General features: G+C 43.8%; 1 protein-coding gene across 17 annotated transcripts in view; it reads right to left on the bottom strand.

Annotated features, from left to right (window-relative positions):
• LRRC56 (leucine rich repeat containing 56) overlaps positions 1-26559 on the bottom strand; it is a 134160-nt gene that overhangs the window by 67477 nt on the left and 40124 nt on the right. For 8 of the 17 annotated variants that reach the window (XM_007056741.4, XM_037899541.2, XM_043549898.1 and 5 more), the window contains one exon: positions 14586-14752. The exons of 3 other annotated variants lie outside the window; for them this stretch is intronic. In XM_007056741.4, the coding sequence (XP_007056803.2) occupies positions 14586-14741 (156 nt within the window). In that variant the 5' untranslated portion in view covers positions 14742-14752. Of the gene's footprint in view, positions 1-85; positions 218-13295; positions 13375-14585; positions 14753-17928; positions 18044-20830; positions 20949-26559 lie in introns of those variants that run through there. 6 more of the 17 variants (XM_043549895.1, XM_043549897.1, XM_043549896.1 and 3 more) reach the window with 4 other exon arrangements.

The raw sequence follows: 26559 nt of genomic DNA, 5'->3' as shown, positions 1-26559 counted from the left end.
AGGGAAAGAGTTTTGGAATAAGGGCTGCAGAGGCGGGGGAGGCAGGTGGGACGCGGCACAGAAGTGCTCTGCCTGCTACGAGCACCTGTATCGAGTCCACTTGGCGTTCCATGATGCTTAGCAGCTGCTCTGTGCTTTAGTGCCGGCGATCCGCATTCTGCTGGAGGACCCTCCTTTCACTCTCCCGCCACTCCTGCACTTTTTGATTTTCATTAAGGGACTGCTGCATGACTTCATGCAGCATGTCCTCTTTGCTTCTACAAGGCCACTCCCTGATTCTTTGGAGTCTTTTGGCTGTTGATAACAGGACAGCTGGGATCTCAAGGTTGCATCTGTAAAGTCAAAATGCGACACTTAACAGAAGCAGCATTGTTCACACCAGACAGAGCAATGATTCGGCCGTACTTAAAGACAAGCACAGTGTACACAACAGCAGAAATTGCCCGTCCCAAAGCAAGTGCACATAACCCACAGGAGCCCTAAAATGGTGAGTAAGCACAGGGGCAAGGGAGACTGATTGTTTCACGGCCCTACTGTCTTCTGGGGTTCTGTGCCTTGGGGAGAGCTAACAGCTGCAGGGGGCCCCTGTACTGAACACTCTCCCCACAGTTTCCACAGGAGTTCATCCTTGAAGATATCTCACTGCTGAGGGTGACCTGGGAAGCAAGGGAGGGATTTTTACTACAATGCGTCTTCTGCCCTGGCCCATATGCAGCTTACCTGTGTGCAGCAATGGTCCCCCCACCCCTCACAGCACAGTGGCACAGACATGTTAGCCTTACTGGGACAAGGAGCACAGTAGCTCTGCCAAGGAACCTGTGCAAGCGGATTGCCCAGCTGCTGCATGAGACCTTTGAAGAGATCACTGAGGCCGATTACTGCGATGTGAGAGAGCACATCAACGCCCTATTCCGCATCTAGGCATGCATGCAGCCCTAACCCTCCTCGTCCCAAGAGCCTGCACCGAACAACTTCCTTCCCAAAATAAAAGCCGCTTACCGAGCACCTCCTCTGGTGTTTGTCCTTCCCCAAGCACCGTCCACTGCAACTGCCTACCTTCCTCCTGGCTTGAAAACAGCTCCTGGCTGCATGCATCTAGGGATGCCAGGCTGTCTCCCTCCTCCTCAGCACCCTCGCTCCCACTTTCCTCCTCCTCCTCCTGCCTTGTTGAACTGGGCTCTGAAGTGTCCATGGTGGTCTTTGGAGTGGAGGTGGAGTCACCCCCAAGTCTTGCGTCCAGCTCTTTATAAAAACGGCAGGTTGTGGGGGCAGCACCAGAGCTGCAGTTTGCTTTGCGGGCTTTGTGGTAGGCATTCCGCAGCTCCTTCACTTTAACCCTGCACTGCAGTGCGTCCCGGTCATGGCCCCTTTCCATCATGTCTCTTGATATCTGCCAGAAAGTATAGTAATTCCTACAGCTGGAGCGCAGCTGGGACTGGACAGCTTCCTCCCCCCAAACACTGATGGGTCCAGCACCTCGCCATTGCTCCATACTGAGGATCGCCTGGCACGTGGCGGCATGGTCATCTGGAAAGATTTGCTGAGAGGACTCCACGCCTTGCTGAGAAACAGGAAGGGGATTTTCAAAATTCTCAGAGAATTTAAAGGGCAGGTCTGACAATTGGTCACCTGAGGGCAGGGCAGTAGAGTTCAAAGTGATGACCAGAGTGGCTAGAACAGGCATTGTGGGACACTTCTGAAGGCCGATCGGAGCACACTGATAGACCAGGGCGTCCATACTGGCGCCACGGCGCTCTAGCCGTGGTGCAGCAAGCGTTATGCTTCTCGTGGAGATAGATTACCAGGAACGCTCCAGTCGCGGAGTCCGGGCGCTCTACATGCCTTGCCAGTGTGGATGCGTCATGAGTTAGGGCACCTGGGGCTTTAATGCGCTCTGACTCACAAGTGTAGCCATGCCCCAAGCAAGGTTGAGCAATTCCCCTGCTGTGGTCTCATGCAGGTGAGTCATTGCATTGTAGCTCCCTTGCTAGACAATGGCTGTTGATGGGCTGTAGAACACCCCGCCCAGGCGTTGATTACTTTCCTTGCTGTTGCTTCTGGGGAGCTACTTTCTGGCTGATTCCCCCAATTTACAGCATGTTTTAGTGACCACCATGCAAAACAATTCTTACAACTTCATATGCATTAATGATACACATCTATGGATAGAGAAATGACTTTCAGCAGATCATGACCTTTCCCCTGATACCTTACAAGGCATGCTTTATACGTAAGATCACAATTATATGAAAATGAGGAATATGGGGGTTACAGTAGGTATAGAATGTCACAGAAATGATTATTTTTAATAACATGAAATATCTGGAAGAGCATTTGACTTTCTAAAATGGGTTTAATCTGCAAAGGAAGAAGCGAGTCTTCCTGACACTCACATAAGGTTTGTCTCTCAAAATTGAAAGTCAAAGTAGTGATTCAAGCCAGGTGCAACCATTACTTTCAATACAGAACCAAACCTAATCGGAAGTCTGGGGCAAAGACCTGACAAACTAAGCATTACACCTTGAGTATTTCCTCACAGTTAATCAGTTTGGGCCAAATTCTTCCCTTCTGTGGAAAAAAAAACTTTTGAAGGGGCAAAGCAATAGAAATATTGCACCACTTTCAGTCCTTAGCAACAGAGCCTCTTCATCAGTCCTTAATCTGAAATCTTCATTGGGGGATTTCACAAAGTACCAGAGAACACTAATAAAAAGAATCAAAACTATACCATGAAGATTACATCAATATTTCCTTAAATCAACAGTGCTTCCATAAAACAAGAATCAGATGCAAGAGTGGAACACCCTGTAGAGCTATAAACCAAGAAGTAAGGCCCTGAGCCTGCAACATGTTCTGTGCAGCTGGATCTCTGTGCCTGCATAGAGCATCACAGATTTCAATGGGGGCTTACACAATGCTTCAAGGTGTGTGTGGGGGGGAATAAGGCTCCTGATCCAGCAACTTACTGAGTCTGTACAGAGACCCATTGGTGGACCTCACTGGAGCTCAGTGCAAGCGCAGAGGTCTGCCCACATGCAGCAGGCTGAAGGATCAGGTCCTAAGTGTGTTCTCACATGAATGAAAAATACAGCTCTGTGTGTGTGTGTATTTTATTTTAATTTCACTCTTGTATTCAATCTCTTTTTTGGAAGACTGCAGAGACTAGAACACAGCAATAACACCCAAACCCTTCACATCTAAAGAGACAATAAGAAAGATACTGTAAATGTGCTTTTAAAAATAAAACCAAGTCTTTCACACATCTTGATAATTAATGGCGTGTGGTTGTTTTAAAAACATCCCACATGAAGATTTGTTTCAGATTAAGTGTTTGAGCAGTGGCTCTATTTTTACATTTGAAAAAGCTGAGGAAGTGACTTTATGGAAGCAGCTGTTTCAACTTGATCAACATAAAGGTCAAAGAATAGATAAATTAGATATGTTATTAAAACAAGCTGTAAACATTGTTAATGTTTCCTTGACAATGTCATATAATTTTTCCTTTGAAGGGGAAGTGTGATCCAACAATGCCATCACAGAAGTCAGGTTCTAGGCCAAATAAGTGACCATACACAGTAGAAATCAGACAGACAAAACATGTTCATTTAATACTTGTTCTGATAAGTGGGTTTCCCTATCAATTTGAAAACATGCAACCTTGAAGTGCTTGGACTTGATCAAATCCACTAGGATGTGGACACAAAGTAAACTGCTTTAGCTTCACTGAAAAAAAGGAAGAGATTCATATTTGTAGGAGGATCTAACTGGTTGTTAATACAAGAAATAAAGGGTATAATGAAATTTCAGTTGCTAGGGATGATGGTAACATTAAAGCTTTTCTCATAATAGTTTATTATTTAATAAAAAGCAATAGGGCTTTGGAAAAAGAAGGGATATATGCTGACTGAAGTAATGTCTTAAAGCCTTATCCAAAGCCCACTGAAGTCCATAGGTATCTTTTCACTGACTTCAATGGCTTTGGATAAGGCTCCCTAAGAAAGCAAAAGGACACTTTAGAGAGAAAGGTGGGTGAGACAATATCTTTTATTGGACCAAATTCTGTAGGTGAGAGAGACAAGTTTTTGAACTACACAGCTCCTCCTCAGGTCTGGGAAAGGTACTTAAAGTGTCACAGCAAAATGCAAGGTGGAACAGATCATTTAGCATAAGTAGTTAGCCAGGGCCGTCCTTAGGATTTATGGTGCCCTAGGCGAGATTATTAAACTGGTGCGCCTATGCCTGACTTGCTCTTAGCAACACAAACATAAGCTTACAGTATTGGAAAATTTGCCACATGCACTTTATTAAAAACATTTATTTATTAACTGAATTAAGCACACTGTAATGCTGATGGACGAGCACGAAAGAAGTAGCGCTATAGAAAAAATTCTGATTTATTGACAGAATGATGCAAATAATATAATTTTTTAAATTTGTCAACATTTTATTGGAAATTTCTATGAAGAGGTATTGAAACAAGGATCTGTTTTTAATTAAAAGCGATCTTTCTGGCTTTTTTGGCTGCAAAATCAGTAATAATGTCATCGTATGACAAAGACAAAATGATGTCTTGTTCAATTGCAAGAATAGCAAGACCAGTCAATCATTCCTGACTCATTGTAGAACGGAGATAATTTTTAATGAGCTTTAGTTTTGAGAAACTCCGTTCTCCTGATGCTACTGTTACAGGAACTGTCAGTAGAATACGAGTGGCAATGTACACATTAGGATATAGGTCAACAAGTTTGCTGATATGAATAAACTGTACAATGTCCATCATCGATTTTGCATGTGGCAACATTGATGACAAGGTACTCAATTCTTCATACAGTTCAAGTCCATTTAAATCAAAACTATCACCGTGCTTCAGGAGGCTCTCTAGGTTCTTGCACTTCGTCATTTGCTGCTCTTGTTTTCCTACTTCGTTGAATTTAGTTATATCATACAAAAATCCAAACTGTTCATGGTGTGCTCGTAAGGTATTAAACCTTTCATCAACGGCAGATATTGCTTTATCCATCACAACATTAAAAAATTCAACCTCAAATTTCTTCTCTGGATCGTCTATGGGCTCATCTGCGCCTTCATAGTCTGCTTGGTGTTTTTTCCTTGAAACTCGTGTCATGTTCGGACATGGAAATTTTGGTTCTACACCAAGTGCCTGTGCAAGCTCTCTTGCTGGAACCTGTGCTTCTTTGAATCCATTTTCTCTGTATTTCACTAAAAAGTCTCGTGTGTTGTTTAATAAGGTAAGTGTTGAATCAAGCTGCCTCACTGGACTCTGCATTATTTTGCTTACACTTGAGATTTTAACAAGAATGTCATACCAGATTACGACAGATGTTAGAAACTTGAAGCTGGATATTTCAGAGGCCAATGACTGTGCTTCACTTTTAGCTTTTGGATCTCTGGCTTCTTCCGAAATAGCAACCAGTGCTTCGTAAACTTCCACAGATTGATATCTCAATGTTTTTGCACTTTTTACTCTGCTTTCCCAGTGTGTCTCAGATAGAGGCTTAACGGTAATACCATTGACATGTGCTTTGAATATTTGCCATTGTTGAGTGGAAGCTGAAAAGAGCACGTAAATGCAGCAAAACAAAAAAAGAAATAGCTTCTACAGAAGACCTGGCCATATCACACAAAATCAAATTAAGGCTGTGGCATGAACATGGAACAAAAAAGGCTTGTGGATTTTCTGCCAGCAAACTAGCTTGCACGCCAGAAATGCATCCTCTCATATTGGCACCATTATCATAGCCTTGTCCTCTACTGTTCATTACGGACAATCCCATTCATTTTACTTCATCAAGGAGAGCTTGAAGAAGTCCAAAACCTGTAGTGTCCTCTACTTCTAAAAACGTGATAAATAATTCCTTAACTGTAATCTGTGCTGAATCACTAATGTCAATAAATCTCACTACTAACGCATCTGTTCTTGATGACTTATGTCCGGAGTGCAATCTAGAATTAAGGCAAAATATTTTGCCAGAGTAACCAATGAAACAATTTTGTCTCTCACTTTATCACTCATTAGCATGATCAGTTCATTTTGAATTCTTGGTCCCAAATAGTGGTCATGTATTTCATTTTCAGTTACTCTTCGGAGATGTTCACTCATCACTGTGTCAAATTTTCCCAGCAGTTGTCGAAGGCCCAAAAAATTGCCATTTTTGGGCTGGAATAATTTCTCAACACTTCCTCTAAAAGCAAGATTGTTTGCTGATAGATATTCAACAATAGATAATAGACGTTCAAGAACATGACGCCAATGCTGCTTCTCTGACTCCAGCAATCTTTGATTTTGGGCATCAAGAGTTGTCTGATTTTTTAACCTTACACTCAGCACACACCATTTGTGCATACTTTCAATGTGGTGTTGTGCCTTTTCATGTTGCAGTAATATGTGACTAAGATTTTTCCAATCATTAATACTCATGGTTGCTATCTTAAAATTGCAACTGTTGAAAAGCTTGCACAGGAAACAAAATATAGCATCCTTGCATTTAGAGTACACAAGCCACCGTCTGTTGACAATTTCACCATTAGAAAGTCTTTTGTAGTAATAGTTTTCTGTGAATTTCCTACCTCTAACGTCTTTAGGATATTCAAGACCTTTTATTCTCCCAGGGCCTTTCTCAAGTATAATGGCACGGAATTCATTGTTTAAAGATTGCAGCCATGTGCCAATGTCACCTATATCCCATGCTAGTACAGTTTCAACTGTTGTAATTTCTTGTTTTGTGTCTGCGTCTATTTCAAATGATTGTTCTGTGTGTTGTTGAGTTTCTTGAGCTTCGTCGGCATAAAAATTTTCTTCGGCAGTTACCTGATGATCTCGATCAACTTCGTTGTTTTCATGACATACAAACTTAAGTATAGAACCTTTCTGTGCATGTACAGCTAATTCTATTTCATCTTTCCGTTTTCTTTTTTGTGACCCGGAAAGTTGTTTTTGATACAACATAACTTATAAGGGTGTTTTTTACAGAAATAAATGTTTAAATGATCAGATTATCAGAAATATTATCTAAAATAACTAATATAGGATGGTCGTGAGTCTGTGACCTTGAGCTAGTGTGAAGACACCTCACAAGGCGCTCCACCCTGGGATGGTGTTCCATGAAGGAGGAGTGCTGGGCAGAGACAGGCTCCATCTTACGAAGAGAGGGAAGAGCATCTTTGCCAGCAGGCTGGCTAACCTAGTGAGGAGGGCTTTAAACTAGGTTCACCGGGGGAAGGAGACCAAAGCCCTGAGGTAAGTGGGAAAGCGGGATACCGGGAGGAAGCACAGGCAGGAATGTCTGTGAGGGGAGGGCTCCTGCCTCATACTGGGAATGAGGGGCGATCAACAGGTTATCTCAAGTGCTTATATACAAATGCACAAAGCCTTGGAAACAAGCAGGGAGAACTGGAGGTCCTGGTTATGTCAAGGAACTATGACGTGATTGGAATAACAGAGACTTGGTGGGATAACTCACATGACTGGAGTACAGTCATGGATGGTTATAAACTGTTCAGGAAGGACAGGCAGGGCAGAAAAGGTGGGGGAGTAGCACTGTATGTAAGGGAGCAGTATGACTGCTCAGAGCTCCGGTACGAAACTGTGGAAAAACCTGAGTGTCTCTGGATTAAGTTTAGAAGTGTGAGCAACAAGAGTGATGTAGTGGTGGGAGTCTGCTATAGACCACCGGACCAGGGGGATGAGGTGGATGAGGCTTTCTTCCGGCAACTCGCAGAAGCTACTAGATCGCATGCCCTGATTCTCATGGGTGACTTTAATTTCCCTGATATCTGCTGGGAGAGCAATACAGCGGTGCATAGACAATCCAGGAAGTTTTTGGAAAGCGTAGGGGACAATTTCCTGGTGCAAGTGCTAGGGGAGCCAACTAGGGGGGGCGCTTTTCTTGACCTGCTGCTCACAAACCGGGTAGAATTAGTGGGGGAAGCAAAAGTGGATGGGAATCTGGGAGGCAGTGACCATGAGTTGGTTGAGTTCAGGATCCTGACGCAGGGAAGAAAGGTAAGCAGCAGGATACGGACCCTGGACTTCAGGAAAGCAGACTTCGACTCCCTCAGGGAACAGATGGCCAGGATCCCCTGGGGGACTAACATGAAGGGGAAGGGAGTCCAGGAGAGCTGGCTGTATTTCAAGGAATCCCTGTTGAGGTTACAGGGACAAACCATCCCGATGAGTCGAAAGAATAGTAAATATGGCAGGCGACCAGCTTGGCTTAATGGTGAAATCCTAGCGGATCTTAAACATAAAAAAGAAGCTTACAAGAAGTGGAAGGTTGGACATATGACCAGGGAAGAGTATAAAAACATTGCTCGGGCATGTAGGAAAGATATCAGGAGGGCCAAATCGCACCTGGAGCTGCAGCTAGCAAGAGATGTCAAGAGTAACAAGAAGGGTTTCTTCAGGTATGTTGGCAACAAGAAGAAAGCCAAGGAAAGTGTGGGCCCCTTACTGAATGAGGGAGGCAACCTAGTGACAGAGGATGTGGAAAAAGCTAATGTACTCAATGCTTTTTTTGCCTCTGTTTTCACTAACAAGGTCAGCTCCCAGACTGCTGCGCTGGGCATCACAAAATGGGGAAGAGATGGCCAGCCCTCTGTGGAGATAGAGGTGGTTAGGGACTATTTAGAAAAGCTGGACGTGCACAAGTCCATGGGGCCGGACGAGTTGCATCCGAGAGTGCTGAAGGAATTGGCGGCTGTGATTGCAGAGCCCTTGGCCATTATCTTTGAAAACTCGTGGCGAACGGGGGAAGTCCCGGATGACTGGAAAAAGACTAATGTAGTGCCAATCTTTAAAAAAGGGAAGAAGGAGGATCCTGGGAACTACAGGCCAGTCAGCCTCACCTCAGTCCCTGGAAAAATCATGGAGCAGGTCCTCAAAGAATCAATCCTGAAGCACTTACATGAGAGGAAAGTGATCAGGAACAGTCAGCATGGATTCACCAAGGGAAGGTCATGCCTGACTAATCTAATCGCCTTTTATGATGAGATTACTGGTTCTGTGGATGAAGGGAAAGCAGTGGATGTATTGTTTCTTGACTTTAGCAAAGCTTTTGACACAGTCTCCCACAGTATTCTTGTCAGCAAGTTAAGGAAGTATGGGCTGGATGAATGCACTATAAGGTGGGTAGAAAGCCGGCTAGATTGTCGGGCTCAACGGGTACTGATCAATGGCTCCATGTCTAGTTGGCAGCCGGTGTCAAGTGGAGTGCCCCAGGGGTCGGTCCTGGGGCCCGTTTTGTTCAATATCTTTATAAATGATCTGGAGGATGGTGTGGATTGCACTCTCAGCAAATTTGCGGATGATACTAAACTGGGAGGAGTGGTAGATACGCTGGAGGGGAGGGACAGGATACAGAAGGACCTAGACAAATTGGAGGATTGGGCCAAAAGAAATCTGATGAGGTTCAATAAGGATAAGTGCAGGGTCCTGCACTTAGGATGGAAGAATCCAATGCACCGCTACAGACTAGGGACCGAATGGCTAGGCAGCAGTTCTGCGGAAAAGGACCTAGGGGTGACAGTGGACGAGAAGCTGGATATGAGTCAGCAGTGTGCCCTTGTTGCCAAGAAGGCCAATGGCATTTTGGGATGTATAAGTAGGGGCATAGCGAGCAGATCGAGGGACGTGATCGTTCCCCTCTATTCGACACTGGTGAGGCCTCATCTGGCGTACTGTGTCCAGTTTTGGGCCCCACACTACAAGAAGGATGTGGATAAATTGGAGAGAGTCCAGCGAAGGGCAACAAAAATGATTAGGGGTCTAGAGCACATGACTTATGAGGAGAGGCTGAGGGAGCTGGGATTGTTTAGTCTGCGGAAGAGAAGAATGAGGGGGGATTTGATAGCTGCTTTCAACTACCTGAAAGGGGGTTCCAAAGAGGATGGCTCTAGACTGTTCTCAATGGTAGCAGATGACAGAACGAGGAGTAATGGTCTCAAGTTGCAATGGGGGAGGTTTAGATTGGATATTAGGAAAAACTTTTTCACTAAGAGGGTGGTGAAACACTGGAATGCGTTACCTAGGGAGGTGGTAGAATCTCCTTCCTTAGAGGTTTTTAAGGTCAGGCTTGACAAAGCCCTGGCTGGGATGATTTAACTGGGACTTGGTCCTGCTTCGAGCAGGGGGTTGGACTAGATGACCTTCTGGGGTCCCTTCCAACCCTGATATTCTATGATTCTATGACTGAGACACAGTCGAGCTGGAAACCCATGTCATTTTTACAAAGCCACTTTTTAGTTTTAAATGTATAGTGGGCATCAGCCTTAATGTTAGTTACAACTCTATATCAACCTTATATTGTAAATAGATCAATGGCATTATCCAGTTTAATAAGCTGGGTTTCCAAAAATATAACCCTAGTTTTACTCCTAGGTAAAGCACAAAGTGGCCAAAATGACGTCAGCACAGAATCATCTCCTCTCGATTAAGGCAGCACAGAAATGTGACAGGAGTCCTATTGTGCCCTATTTTTGTTTGGAAAGACGTTAGCAATAGCAGCACATTTTGGGCATGGCCAGAAAGACACGATAAATCACTGCCTCTAAAATTCCATCAAAACCTGACATTTTCACAGCTCCAGCGTGATCTGCTGCACAGATTCTTCACAAAGAAGTGTCCCTGGCCTTTTTAACTCATATGAACTGTGTATTTACTTTATGAAACTTGGACAAAACATTGTGAAAACGTAAGACATTGGCTGCCCAACCTCTGGGCTGGCAAAAGCTACACTGACTCACTGGAAAAAAAACCAAGAGACTCTTAGTACAACATGTGGTCACTCTATACACTAGTAAGGAGATAAGCATATTGCAGTTGTTGGAGGGCTCTATTTAGCAGTAACAGGGCTATAGGAAAGCCAGTCAACATTTATTGTTTCTCTGATGAAAACTGGCCCACTCCCTGCCCCAAACCAAACTTGTCACAAATAATTGTCAACAACTTAATTTTCGTTTTTGGCTAAGATATTGATTTTTTTAAAAAAAAGTATTGAAATTGGATTCAGGATTGTTAGCAAGCATTTTTGGCAAACCAGGTTGTTAAATGACAATCTAAATGGCAACACAGTACTGCTTTCCTGCTTGGCTCACTCAACCCCCAGCCTGCTGGTCCAACAGCTGCAGTAGAGGAGGAGATAGGTGGAAAACTGCAGTACCCCAAAATCCACCTCTTGGGGTGCAGAGTGTCAACAGCAGCAGCAAACCCTCAGGTCCGATCACACGCCAATGGGCACCACCACCAGCCCAACGGACCATGGTGAAGTTAGCACAGCATCTGATCTCAGGGACGGGGCACCCACGAAGCCACAGCAGCTCCTCCTACCCTGCGCAGCTCCCCCCGGATGAGATGGATCGCTGCCAGCCCAGGGGAGAGACGCGCTCCCCAGCTAGGGTGACCAGATGTCCTGATTTTATAGGGCCAGTCCTGATATTTGGGGCTTTGTCTTATATAGGCACCAATTACCCCCACCTAAGGTGACCACACAGCAAGTGTGAAAAATCAGGACAGGGGGTGGAGGGTAATGGAGCCTATATAAGAAAAAGACCCAAAAATTGGGACTGTCCCTATAAAAGTGGGACATCTGGTCACCCTACCTCAACCCCCATCCTAATTTTTCACTCATGCTATCTGGCCCAGCCAGCTGCGTGTGACCATTCCAATCCTGGCTGGCTGCCGACGAAGTGAGTTACTGTCACTCTCATTCCTCAGCACACAGGCAGTCAGCCCCCCCCCCCTTCCCCTCACCCAACCCAGTCCTGCCGGAGGGGAGAGGGAGGTGCTCCGTGGGGGCGGGGAGAAGAATGGGCGTTATGGGGGGCAACAAAGGATACTGCAGCCGCCGAGCCTGCCTCACCTCACACCGGGGGAGACAATCACACTCACAGGTGAGTTCCTCCTTCCCCCACCCCTACCCCCTCCCCTTCCCAGAGACCCCAGCAGCCAATCTCCTTCCTCAGACTGTGCTGCATTTGGCTCTCTCTAGGACCCAGCAGCCCTGCTCTTACATGCTCCACTGCTTCCTGTCTGTCCGGACTCCCAGCACAGTGTGCCCTAGGCAGAGTGATGCCCTACGGGGCTGCCTATTCTGCCTATGGCTAAGAACAGCCGTGTAGTTAGCACATATTCTAAGGGACCATTCAAGGTGAAGAACTCTGTGTAGCTTGAATGCTTCTCTTTCTCACCAACAGAAATTGGTCCAATAAAAGAAATTACCTCACCCACCTTGATTCTCTAATATCCCAGGACCAACATGGCTACAACAGCACTGCATAAAATCCTGGGCACTTTTTAGTCCACACACACATATTATATGTATACATATTACACTGGACATAATCTATTGTCAAAGACTAACTAAGAACAAGCAGACATGCACAGACACATCACAGTCATTGGCTGTAATCAAAAGAAACAGAACAAGGTATACAATAAAATATGGCAACTATTCAGAGGTTTATATTCTATATACTCACCAAGAAATGATTTTCACACCTAAACATTTCATGAACAGGAAGAGCACCAGATATGAAGGGGGCAGTTCTCAGTGTAACTAGTTATCTAATCAACACTGCACTGTCAAGTTCATGTCTTTCATTATCATTTGTATTACATAGCACCTAGGAGCCCTAGTCATGTACCAGCATCCCATGATGAGTCTTACATAGTAAAAAAAAAAAAAAAAAAAAAGTGTAAATTGGGAATTTGGAGAAAGAAATAAGAGAAATTAAACAGTATTTTAATTCTTTGAAAGATATAACCTCCACGGATCAGGTCTTGGGAACTGATATTTTCTCCTATGCATAGAGCCTTGTATGTGACATATTCTTCGGCACAGAGAGGAGAAACAAAACTTTTCAACCTTTCGCTTCTCTCAGCTTAGACTTAGTAACTCTTCAGAAATATGTTGCTCACACTACAGCCATTCACTTCCATAACCAATATCACCATCATCTAATCCTCTTTTGTTGCTGCTGTGCCAGTCCCCACTGCCTCTCTCAAGCCGAGTCACTAAAAGGAGCCAGCAACAGGATCAGGCAATCAATCAGGTGGCCTAGGCATGCCACGACAAGGAGGCTCCTCATGACCCCGCCCTCAAGCTATGGTGTGGCCCTGGCCCCACACAGCAGACGGAAGCCTGCCTCCCACCCTGCTCCTCCCTGCCCCTGAAAGCAATGGCAGGGGTAAAACTCGAGGCCTCTCCCACTCAGAAACAGCAGGGTTCACCTCTTACCCCAGAGAAGTGGTGGCAGCGGAGGTGCCCCCCACAACTTACCCCAGCAGATGGGTGTATCTGTATGGGTGGCCAGGCCCACTGCACTTCTTCACCTCTCAGGGCTATTGACACAGGCTGTCTGCAGACTCAAGCAAACATCACTTATTGATTACACTCAGGTCACGTGTTCAATCTTTTCTTCCCAACTGTGAGGGCTACAAAATTGCTTTTGTTTTCTTAAAATGAAAGCTCAGAACCTGAGGTAATCATGTGACTCCAAGAGCTGCTGTATACAGCCAGTAGCAGAGTACTTGTACTGTACTTTGTAGAGCAGAATGCAGAGGAGCACTTAACTTACCGGAGTTAGACTTCTGTTCTTCCTACAGCTATGACTGATTTCTCATTTGGCTTTTTAGTTGCCATCAACTTACCCTCCCACAAAACTGGAGTTGAGGCCCAGGGGATCTAGGCAGTTCACAGATGCAATGACCATATTCCCACCACTTCCCTGGCCTGTCCAAAACACAACCTCAGCCCCATCACTCTTGTACAAAGTTCTGCCATGAAGCTCAGCTGTGTGACATGCAGGGAGGTGCAGTCTTTATTGCAACTTCTCTGTTGCTTAGCTCTCTCCACCTCAGCATTCCCCAGCTTCTCAGGACCACAAAGGTTTCTGTTCTTCACTAGTACTCAGTAAATACCATATACTGTGAAATAAAGGGTTTCTTCACAATAGATTTCAATGCATCATTCTCTTACAAGAGGCTGCACCAAGATCATTTTCCCTTGTCAAAAAGCAGAATGGCTTTCAATCATGCTTTGACAGAAGTGGAAAACTATAGGCACTTTGATAAATATAGAACGTAATTAAAATACTTTCAGTACTTTACAATTGGCTCTCAAGACTAACATATAGGCAAGTGAGAGTGGCGTTTGGATGATTTTACTCTATTCAGGAATAAAAATTAAATGATTAATTATGCTTCCAATTTCCAGCACACAATCCATGTAGAAATCCCTCTTCTGATGTTCTGATAGAACTCAATGCACTTTAGAAAGAATTAATTAGATATGCTTTGAAATATGATTATGCTACATGCACTATTTTATGCCTACCTCACTAGGTCAATAACAAACATGGAAGGAACTACATTGGTCCTATCTGTATATGAAACAGACAAACGTATATGTTAAATGATCTTAAGATAGAGGCCACTTTACATGAAATTCTAATTGTCAGCTATTCCATATTTATGCTGTCTTGATTAGAGCTGCTAACAAGCAAGGATAATGTGACTATATGCTAGCGTGCTCCTCACAGCTGCATTAAAAAAATGAGAGGCCACTCACCAGTTTACTGGGGGAAAGGTATTCATCCATAACTAGCTCTCCATCATCTTTAACCAATGGGCTAGGATTCAGGAGACCTTGCCACCTCAAATCAGTCACCCGGACTGTGGCTGAGCCTGGACGGAGGACTCTGCCAAGGTTCCAGTTTAGTTCCATTTCGATATGCCCTAAGCAATAAAAACAAGAACAAGAACTAGTTTTCTTTTTCAGTATTTACTGCATACTCTTAGCAAAGGTTAATTTGACTTATCTTGGGAGCTGGCAGGATTTCCACAAAGCGCTATAAATCAGTGGTTCTCAAAGCCGGTCCGCCGCTTGTTCAGGGAAAGCCCCTGGCGGGCCAAACCGGTTCATTTACCTGCCGCGTCCGCAGGTTCAGCCGATCGTGGCTCTTACTGGCCGCGGTTCGCCACTCCAGGCCAATGGGGAATGCGGGAAGCGGCGCAGGCCAAGGGACGTGCTGGCCGCCCTTCCCGCAGCACCCACTGGCCTGGAGCGGCGAACCGCGGCCAGTGGGAGCCGTGATCGGCAGAACCTTAGGACGTGGCAGGTAAACAAACCGGTCCAGCCCGCTAGGCGCTTTCCCTGAACAAGCGGTGAACTGGCTTTGAGAACCACTGCTATAAATGATCAAAAACAAATAGAAACTAAACTGATACATAATATGATACCCAAGCAACTTCAACCTTATTCTGTATGTTCATTTTCTCTCTCCTCCTTTAGCCTCTTGTGATCTCCTCTCAAGTCCTGTCTTGCCATGATCAATTTAGACTGTAAGCTTTTGGGGGCAGGGACTTTGTCTTTTACTAGCTATATAAAACACAATGCTCTATATACAAACGTTCTTTAACAATAATAAACTTAGGATATTCACGTGAAAGGTTTTCCCTCCCACTCCTCTCATTACACTCATCTGCCTCTTCCAATAACACCATAGCCCACTTCCCCCTCTGCCACACTTGCACCTTACCCAACCCCTCTGAGGATTGTAAATGACACAGAAAAGAACTTACAGAAGCTCATACTGCCAGTGTAAGTACCAAAACATACAATTACTTTTCTCCAACTTCTTAAGCTTTAACCATGGACAAAATAGATTGCAGTATAGGATGTTCTGTACTATGTGAAAGAGATATGAATTGTTAATGTCAGTCAGAACATGTCGACTAGTTCCTATTGCTGGAAACTGTCTTTTTTTTTAATAAACAAAACAAATCACACCTGTTTCAAGGGAGGAATAAGGTAACGTTTAAGGGGATAGGATTGAAGTAGTTATCTAAATTAATTCATACTGAACCAGACCATTATTTGGTTCCCAGATCTACTACTCTGGACAAAACTTATAGCAATTGATTTTGAAATATCAAAGTCAACAGAGTGTGCATGTGTGTGCAGGCTTACAGAGAACTTTTGTTCCGGTCATTTATCATTTTTCTGTGTGAGTTCATTTGGGAGCATAGTGATTTTCTCATTTCCCCACAGTGTTGTTATTGAGGCATTTAGTGCACTGGAGGAGGTACACCACATATTGTGATAGGCATGCATAGGACCCATGGATCTTGAAAGGTGTAGTGTGGGTGGTATTGATCATTGTAGCAGTAGAAATATTGCTGCAGATTTTGTATCTGTTGTTATGGCAGGTCTGGTGCCACTCTGAATTAGTGTCTTACACTACATTCTCAGAAGCAAACTAAGGAAATGGGGTTTAGATGAATTCACTATAAGGTGGGTGCACCACTGGTTGAAAGACTGTTCTCAAACAATAGTTTATCAATGATTCACTGTCAGACTGGGAGGGAGTATCTAGTGCAGTCCTGAAGCGGCCAGTCCTGGGTCAAGTTTCATTAGTGACTTGAATAATGGAGTGGAGAGTATGCATATTAAATTTACAGATGACATCAGCCTGGGAGAGGTTGAAGTGCTTTGGAGACAGGATTCAAAAGGACCTTGACAAATTGGAGAACTGGTCTGAATTCAACAAGATTAAATTCAATAAAAATGGGGCAAAGGACTTCACTTAGGAAGAAAAATCAAACACAGAACTACAAAATGGGGAATGACTGGCTAGGTGGTAATACTTCTGAAAAGGATATGGGGTTTATAGTGGATCATAAAATGAATGAGAGTCAACAACATGGTGCAGTTGCAAAAAAAAAAAAAGGCTACTATCATTCTGGGGTTTATTAACAGGAGTGATGTATGTAAGACAAGGGAAAGTAATTGTCCCGCTGTACTCAGCACAGGTGAGACCTCAGCTGGAGTACTGTGCCCAGTTCTGAGCACCACACTTTAAGAAAGATGTGGACAAATTGGAGAGAGTCCAGAGGAGAGTAACAAAAATGACGTAAGCTTTAGAAAATCTGACCTATGAGGAAAGCTTAAAAAAAAATGGAGAAGTTTAGTCTTAAGAAAAGAAGACCAGACTGGGAGACCTAATAACAGTCTGTAAATATGTTAAGAGCTGTTATAAAGCGGATGGTGATCAGCTGTTCTCCATGGCCACTGAAGGTGGGACAAGAAGAAATAAGCTTAATCTGCAGCAAGGGAGATTTTGTTAGACATTAGGAAAACATTTCTAACTAGTGGGGTAGTTAAGCTCCGAAATAGGCTTCCAAGGAAGGTTGCGGAATCTCTGGCTTTGGAGGTTTTAAAGAGCAGGTTGGACAAACACCTGTCAGGGATGGTCTATGTCAGTGGTGGGCAACCTGTGGCCCGCGCCGCTTCCCACAGCTCCCATTGGCTGGGAATGGCGAACCGCAGCCCCTGGGAGCTGCGGGTGGCTATGCAAATGTAAACAAACGGTCTGGCGGCCCGCCAGCGGATTACGCTGATGGACCGTGTGCCGCCCGCAGGCCGCCCACCACTGGTCTAGGTTTACTTGGCTCTGCCTCAGAGCAGGGGGCTGGACTTGATGACTTCTCGAGGTCCCTTCCAGCTCTAAATTTCTATGATTCCATAGAAAAAAACTGCCTACTCTGTCATTTCAAATTCACTAGCTCTGAACCATAACATAACGTAATACCTAAAAATATTAAAGAGCTGATTCCTCTGCACCCACTTATTGCTTTTTATACTTTTAACCGCTTATACGTAAGCACCATAAAACTACACTTGAGTTGAACCATGAGGCTCGTAGCTTCTAAAACACCAGAGTTGCCCATTAAAATGAAGGAGTGGGTGGGGAAAGGATTTTGAAAATCCTGAGTTCCTAACCTGTATATTTTCATTACTTTGTTTTTTCCCCATAAGACCTACCATTTTATTTTTTCCATTGTAATTTCTTTCACTAACACATCATTTTTTTACAAAGTTCTGTTCAGAGGGGAGACCCTTCCCCACCCACCTCCATCCAGTGAGGGCTTGAATTTTTCAGCTAGGGCTTCAACGAATATACTTTCCTTCCTGTAAAGAAAGAGGGTTGGGTTTTTCAAAAGAGCCTGCATGACTCAAGAGTATAACCTCCAAGTCTTGGTTTTGTTATATGGTTGGCTCTTTCTTACATGTTCCTACAGAGGAGGAGAATACCAACGATCCTGAAAGGCAAGTTTTAACTTAAAACCTAGGGTCAAACTCCAGCTGGAACATAAAAACATACATAAACAGCTCCCAAATGAACATATGTCCTGTATTGCTGCAGAAGGCATTAAATTAAACCCATATTATTGCCATGACCAGGTTTGCAGACCCATTGAGAATTTATTCCTAATAAGTACGAGAATAATCTATGTGAGAGTGAGACCCCATATTAGACCTGAACAGGAAGATATTAATGGTCTGTCCTTGGCCAGGGAGTATGGACATATGAGTGTGAAGCATGATCTCTGATTTCCAGGCCATGTCGGGTAACACTCCCCTGTGTTTTCTGTCACCCAAGTTTTATGAAGTATCCTTATACCACTGTTTCAGATACACCAGAAATCAATTCAATCAGCTTTGATCCTTCTTGTCACTTGTTGAGCGTGGGTTTTCCAGCACACTCCTATGCAGATTGCTGGGAAGAATTTGGTCCAATTTGTCTAGACAATATTAGCTTTATTCAAAACTTTGGGTAATACTAGTCCCCTGTTGTTCAAAAAAGTCAGATCTTGCTGATATGAAGCAGAACAGAAGACTAAAATAAAAAGACAAAAGTAATCAAAGGAAGCCTAGTTTTGCTTGGAGAATTGATTGTCCAGTGTCTGACTGGGATTACAGTGTCCATTGCATGGCTGTATGACCACATGGATGACAGATAAATAAGTGTGGCTGTTTTGTTAGATTCTTTATAAAGGTTTATAGTTCCTTTTAATTCTAGCAAAGATATCACCATCAGGTGAGAGATTTGCCTGCTGTATACATTCAGTGTGTTTTTCTGGAGCTGTGTAGATTGAGAGTCTTGAATTATTGATGTGATCCATCAGTGCAAAATGCAACTGTGCTAATAGCAGGAGTGTGTAGACACTGGCACTAAAGAGTTAACCCACTTACATAAAAGAAATAATTTCTCTCACTGTTTCAGTCCATCGCTACAACATTTCAAAATGTCCTCCCATCTCTGGCACATGTGTTGATGCAGCACTTACTTAAGGTTTGACAAGCAGATCAATTTGTGGTTTAATATCTGAAGTGATGCTCCCAATTCTGTACTTCCTGCTATTGATCTGTTACTCCTAACTACTGGAGTAGTAAAGGGAACAATATTTTCATGATAAATTGTCTGTGTTGAAACCGAGTTGTTGTCTGTAAACAATATCAGTCTTCTAGGGTGCACTTTGACCATGTTAAAACTTCCTCAAGAGGAGACAGAACTTTGAGGAATAATATCCAAAATGAGAAATACAAGACAGTGATACAGGAATCCTAAAGGTAAAGTATACTGTTCAAACAAAAATCCAGTTAATCCCAGAAATACGTGCTGGGATAGCTGGCAAAACTACCGCACCCACAGGAGATATATGCAGTATATGGTAACAGAAATTCCTTTGTCCAGGTGAGAAGCAAGGGAAAAAAATTAGGCTAAAGAAAATGATGTAAAGTCATGGAATCTATGTCTTCTGTGAGCACATGCTCATGTGCTACTTTGTGTACAGGTCAATTGTGGGAAGACAGTAGCCACCAGCAACAGCAAAAGTCACTAAGCATAACCCTATTATCTGCACTAAGCATAACCCTATTGATATTCTAAAGCTTCCCTAGGGTTCTCCTCTACTCTCAGCACAGACTGGCTGCTGAACTCCTTACACATTGCAGGCTTTCCTTGGCTCTACCATATCCTACACAATAACATTAAATTCTGAAACAGGTAAGGTAGCTCAAGTATAACCATCCTCAGCCCAATCATTAAAAAAAACCCAGGAAATCCACGTTATGAGTAGTCCTACTGACCGCAGTGGGACTACTCACCTGAATACACGCCATATTAAGAATATGCATCAGTGATTGCAGGATTGGGGACACAGGCCTTTATTCAGCAAGGGACTTAAGCACATGACTAGCCCCACTGAAGTCAATGGTTAGGGCATGGAGTCAGGAGTTCTAATCTCCCAGACACTTACTGCGTAGCCTCAACAAATCACATCACATTTTAAAATGGGGGTGATAATATTGACCCTACCTACATTCGCTATAGGTGTGTTGTGAAGATGACTTGTACAAAATTTTGAACATGTAAGGTCCTACAGAATATAAATGATAAGGATTATTATCAAAATTGTCCTTGGACTATTGTGTTATTAGAACTCCCTGTAGAACAGACTAATTAACTCTTCTCTGCCAATTTCTTCCTAGTAAATTGATGTGATTAGGTCCTGGCAAGCTCGTGAAGCTCCAAGACTTTGCTGTCTTTCTAAAAAGATTTATATGAGAGTTAACGATGATGTAGTGCATTCTTCATTAAATATATATAAATATGCATTTCAACCATGCAGTTACTAGAAGCATATGCCTCTACATTAATTCCCACCTCCCCCCCCCACCCCCGCTTTTTTTCCTCTGAAACCTGGGAAAGACCCTTTGGACTGTGCCTAGCCCTTAGCACTTCTAAGCTCATACATCAAAGTATTAGCAAAAGCTCTTGTCTACATAATGTAAATAGGCTGTTGTTTTTAAAAACAATATCTACACAGACTGATCCGGCTTTATGCCAGGAAAATTTATAAATCCACATATTAAAGCTGTCCTAGCAAATATAAAAATAAATACAGCTGAATGCCCCAAATGTCCCAAGGGAAGAGGAGGACACAGCACACCGGGATTGGAAGTTTTACCATTTGCAAGTCCCTCAATGTCACTGTTGCTATCTTCTGTTGTAAGTAACTCCTCGGTATACATTGCGCTGGTGTCACCACATGAGCCACCAAACGCCACTGAAATACTGAGACAGCCCTGAGTGACAAACTGAAACCTTTGGTTAACTTTTAGTGCCTTCTGGACTAGTGATATAGTCCCTATGGTTCTTATCTAAAGAATGGGAGCCAAAAAAACTTGGTTTCCATCTCTCTGCTGTCAGTCACATCCCTCCTAGTACTTCCACCATTTCTTTCCCTCCCATCTCCTGATTAAGCCTCTCTTCTCACCTCTTCAGGCTCTTCCTTAGCTACCCCAGCAAGCAAAGAAATCAGTCAGCACCCCATAACAAGCACAGTCCTGATCTCTTAGCCAGGTGTTGAAGAAGCAGCCTTTTCTGCTTTTTGGCTGCTCATGCCTTCAAAAAGTTACTCTGCGCAGCAATGAGTCTAATTTCAGGTATGGCACTGGAGTTCCATAGTATCTTCTTTCTATGCTGCAGGTTTGAAAATTCTCTATACAAAACATACTGCTGTCTTCTCAATACATGGAACGTCCATTGGAGTATTTAATTTTTCCTGCAGTCCATGATTATGTAATTATTCATTTAACTGCAGAATCACAAGCCATGGCTGGGCTCCCAGCATTACCATCGTCACTAAATGAAAACAAAGAATTCTGTGTTTACCAAGGATTCAACTCTGAGTTACGTTTAAAAGTCCTAAGGGAACTGTAAGTGCCCTTTTAAGTGTAATTCTGTGTAAGTGCACTGCAGATAACCTCTTCTGGAAAATGACTGTTTGGGCAGCTGGAATCTGCTATGATGTCATCAGGAAACTACCGTTACTTTAATCAATCCCTAAAGGGGAAAAACAATTCCCTGCAACATTTATGTAATATGCAGCATCCTACACTACTCTATTTTAGCAGGTGTAATAAAAAAAGTTAAAAATATGTTTTTTATATATAGCAGTCACCCTCAACAGCTTTTTACCTTGGATAACTAGATGTTACTGCATTAATCTTTTGTTATTCTTAAGTACGGGGAAAGAAGTGAACACTGCAGTAATGCTATCTTGTTTTCAAAGACAAAATTGTAAAGGGCTAAGAGCAATCACTGTATAAAGCATTAATAATCATTCCATTCACATATTCCCTGACACGTCTCTTGTTTTCATAAAAAATTTGGACTATCAGGCCCTGATTCTCCTCTTGCCTACAGCATTGAAAACCCAGTGGCTTTAATGTAGTCATATCCAATTTACACAGGTGTAACTGGGATCGGAATCAAGCCCTCCTCACTCTACAACCATATGAAGGCTCGATTCAGCAAACCACTGAAGCACATACTTAACTTTAAGCACAGTCCAACTGACGTCAATGGGAATTAAGCCCATGCTTTAAATTAAGTATGTATCTAAGTGCTTTGCTGAATTAGAGTTTGAATTCGTTGGGCCAAATTCACTCATGGTAGAAAATCTGATTTGGCCCGTTGTTTACATTCTTCCTGCGTGAATTTACTGCTTGTGAAAGGTACCAAGTCCTCTATTTAGCCACAACAAAAGCTGCCTCACAGCTTTTAGCAGTGTGCATAAACTCTGACCTAGAGATGCCACTGGGGTGAAATTCACAAGGCCTATGCCCCACTTAAGTTCCACTTAAACTCTAAAAACAGGTAGTAAGTGGTGCATAGGCTTTATGCCAGCCCTCTGTGTAGGGGTGAATTTCACCCTGAGTGAGAGGCGTCTTCAGTCTTTATGCTTATTCAGAGTGAAATTCACTTCTGTGCAGCAGGCCCACGCTATAAACCCAGATTGGATTTGAAACAGCAACTTGGAGATGAAAGCTTCGTTTCATTTTCTTACAAAATGTAATATAGATAAATAAAAAAGCAGTGTATTTTAAAACCACAAGTTTATATTATATATAAGTATAAAACAGAAGTTTGTGGCTTTTAAGTGCCTATATAATGCAAAGCATGCACACACACACATATTGCATGTATAAAGAGCAAGATGTATAATACTTTGCCAGATCTCTGATGAAAGTGAGAAATTTTTATCATATGTGCTGGAAATGCCTCTAAGTTAAATAATTCTGTGATTAGTTGCCAAATGTTGTTCTTTCTCCATTATATGTGCTATTAGGAATCAGTGAAACAGTAAATCAAAGTTGAATCAATTGTTACAGTCTTTATTGTTAGCAGCCTTTATTGTTAGCAGTGGAGGTAGAATACTAGTTATGCACAGCTATGTATACCACAGAGGATGTCAGTGAATATAAATCCACAAATTAATCTGTGGCTACAAACCACCAAAGGATACAGAGCTAGATTCACTGGCTCCGGTGGCACGAAGTGGCCAGAGAGAATCATAGAATATCAGGGTTGGAAGGGACCTCAGGAGGTCATCTAGTCCAACCCCCTGCTCAAAGCAGGGCCAATCCCCAATTAAATCATCCCAGCCAGGGCTTTGTCAAGCCTGACCTTAAAAACTTCTAAGGAAGGAGATTCTACCACCTCCCTAGGTAACACATTCCAGTGTTTCACCACCCTCTTGGTGAAAAAGTTTTTCCTAATATCCAACCTAAACCTCCCCCACTGCAACTTGAGACCATTACTCCTTGTCCTGTCCTCTTCTACCACTGAGAATAGTCTAGAACCATCCTCTCTGGAACCACCTCTCAGGTAGTTGAAAGTAGCTATCAAATCCCCCCTCATTCTTCTCTTCTGCAGACTAAACAATCCCAGTTCCCTCAGCCTCTCCTCATAAGTCATGTGTTCCAGACCCCTAATCATTTTTGTTGCCCTTCGCTGGACTCTCTCCAATTTATCCACATCCTTCTTGAAGTGTGGGGCCCAAAACTGGACACAGTACTCCAGATGAGGCCTCACCAATGTCGAATAGAGGGGAACGATCACGTCCCTCGATCTGCTCGCTATGCCCCTACTTATACATCCCAAAATGCCATTGGCCTTCTTGGCAACAAGGGCACACTGCTGACTCATATCCAGCTTCTCGTCCACTGTCACCCCTAGGTCCTTTTCCGCAGAACTGCTGCCTAGCCATTCGGTCCCTAGTCTGTAGCGGTGCATTGGGTTCTTCCGTCCTAAGTGCAGGACCCTGCACTTATCCTTATTGAACCTCATCAGATTTCTTTTGGCCCAATCCTCCAATTTGTCTAGGTCCCTCTGTATCCTATCCCTGCCCTCCAGCGTATCTATCACTCCTCCTAGTTTAGTATCATCCGCAAATTTGCTGAGGGTGCAATCCACACCATCCTCCAGATCATTTATGAAGATATTGAACAAAACCGGCCCAAGGACCGACCCCTAGGGCACTCCACTTGACACCGGCTGCCAACTAGACATGGAGCCATTGATCACTACCCGTTGAGCCCGACAATCTAGCCAACTTTCTACCCACCTTATAGTGCATTCATCCAGCCCATACTTCTTTAACTTGCTGACAAGAATACTGTGGGAGACCGTGTCAAAAGCTTTGCTAAAGTCAAGAAACAATACATCCACTGCTTTCCCTTCATCCACAGAACCAGTAATCTCATCATAGAAGGCGATTAGATTAGTCAGGCATGACCTTCCCTTGGTGAATCCATGCTGACTGTTCCTGATCACTTTCCTCTCATGTAAGTGCTTCAGGATTGATTCTTTGAGGACCTGCTCCATGATTTTTCCGGGGACTGAGGTGAAGCTGACTGGCCTGTAGTTCCCAGGATCCTCCTTCTTCCCTTTTTCCAAGATTGGCACTACATTAGTCTTTTTCCAGTCATTCGGGACTTCCCCCGTTCGCCACGAGTTTTCAAAGATAATGGCCAATGGCTCTGCAATCACAGACGCCAATTCCTTTAGCACTCTCGGATGCAACTCGTCCGGCCCCATGGACTTGTGCACGTCCAGCTTTTCTAAATAGTCCCTAACCACCTCTTTCTCCACTGAGGGCCGGCCATCTACTCCCCATGCTGTGATGCCCAGCGCAGCAGTCTGGGAGCTGACCTTGTTCGTGAAGACAGAGGCAAAAAAAGCATTGAGTACATTAGCTTTTTCCACATCCTCTGTCACTAGGTTGCCTCCCTCATTCAGTAAGGGGCCCACACTTTCCTTGACTTTCTTCTTGTTGCCAACATACCTGAAGAAACCCTTCTTGTTACTCTTGACATCTCTTGCTAGCTGCAGCTCCAGGTGCGATTTGGCCCTCCTGATTTCATTCCTACATGCCAGAGCAATATTTTTATACTCATCCCTGGTCATATGTCCAACCTTCCACTTCTTGTAAGCTTCTTTTTTATGTTTAAGATCCGCTAGGATTTCACCGTTAAGCCAAGCTGGTCGCCTGCCATATTTACTATTCTTTCGACTCATCGGGATGGTTTGTCCCTGTAACCTCAACAGGGATTCCTTGAAATACAGCCAGCTCTCCTGGACTCCTTTCCCCTTCATGTTAGTCCCCCAGGGGATCCTACCCATCCGTTCCCTGAGGGAGTCGAAGTCTGCTTTCCTGAAGTCCAGGGTCCGTATCCTGCTGCTTACCTTTCTTCCCTGCGTCAGGATCCTGAACTCAACCAACTCATGGTCACTGCCCCCCAGATTCCCATCCACTTTTGCTTTCCCCACTAATTCTTCCCGGTTTGTGAGCAGCAGGTCAAGAAAAGCTCCCCCCCAGTTGGCTCCTCTAGCACTTGCACCAGGAAATTGTCCCCTATGCTTTCCAAAAACTTCCTGGATTGTCTATGCACCGCTGTATTGCTCTCCCAGCAGATATCAGGAAAATTAAAGTCACCCATGAGAACCAGGGTGTGCGATCTAGTAGCTTCTGCGAGTTGCCGGAAGAAAGCCTCATCCACCTCATCCCCCTGGTCCGGTGGTCTATAGCAGACTCCCACCACTACATCACTCTTGTTGCTCACACTTCTAAACTTTAGCAATGGATGGAGAGCGCTGGTAGAGAATTACTCTTGCATAGGGAGACCCTCTGGTGGCAGAAATCTGGCAGAGGTGGCTCTGCTTGCTTCTGCACCAGCCTCTTCCCACACCTAACATAAGGAAAGGAGAGAGGCTTACTGGGAGCATGATGTGGACAGCAGGGGTTGTGGTGAAGCAGAGCTCTTCTACTTCTGATCCTTCACTGGTGTAAGACCTTACACTAGTGGTGGAAGTCAGCACTGCCCACCCCTTCCTGTTCTAACTTCCACCAGGCAACCAAGGATCAGGGAGCTATAATTGGCTTCCCATGGCTGCTACTCTTCACTACATCTGAGCACAGCTTGGATGTAGTAGAGAATCAGGGCCACAGTGTTTAAATTCTCCCTATGATCATGGATGATGATGATACAGAAATTAAGATGGCAGCTAGTTGTGTTTATCAAAAACACATGGTAGCCTTACGTGGAGGATACCCCAGGGAGCACAATATTGGGGAAATAATTAAAGTTGCGGAGGAACCTTAATTTTATTTAAAAATTTTTTTTTTAAAGAAGTTAGTATATCTAAATTTCAACCGTACTCCTCCCACCCATCCCCAAGATATAGGTATTAATTTTAGCCTTAACTCCAATGTAATGAAGTCTTTTGCCTGGGAGTACTTAATATCCTTCTTTTTACACTCCAGCTCCAAAATCCTCTCCAATGGATGGAGTCTACAGATAATTGTATTCTCTTGAGCTGAGTAAAGATTTGATCTACAGTTCAGTATTC

This window comes from Chelonia mydas, chromosome 6 (genome assembly GCF_015237465.2).
Source record: "Chelonia mydas isolate rCheMyd1 chromosome 6, rCheMyd1.pri.v2, whole genome shotgun sequence".
Classification (NCBI taxonomy): Eukaryota; Metazoa; Chordata; order Testudines; family Cheloniidae; genus Chelonia; species Chelonia mydas.
Note: the sequence above shows the minus strand (reverse complement) of the source record. Positions and strands in the feature narration are given on the sequence as shown.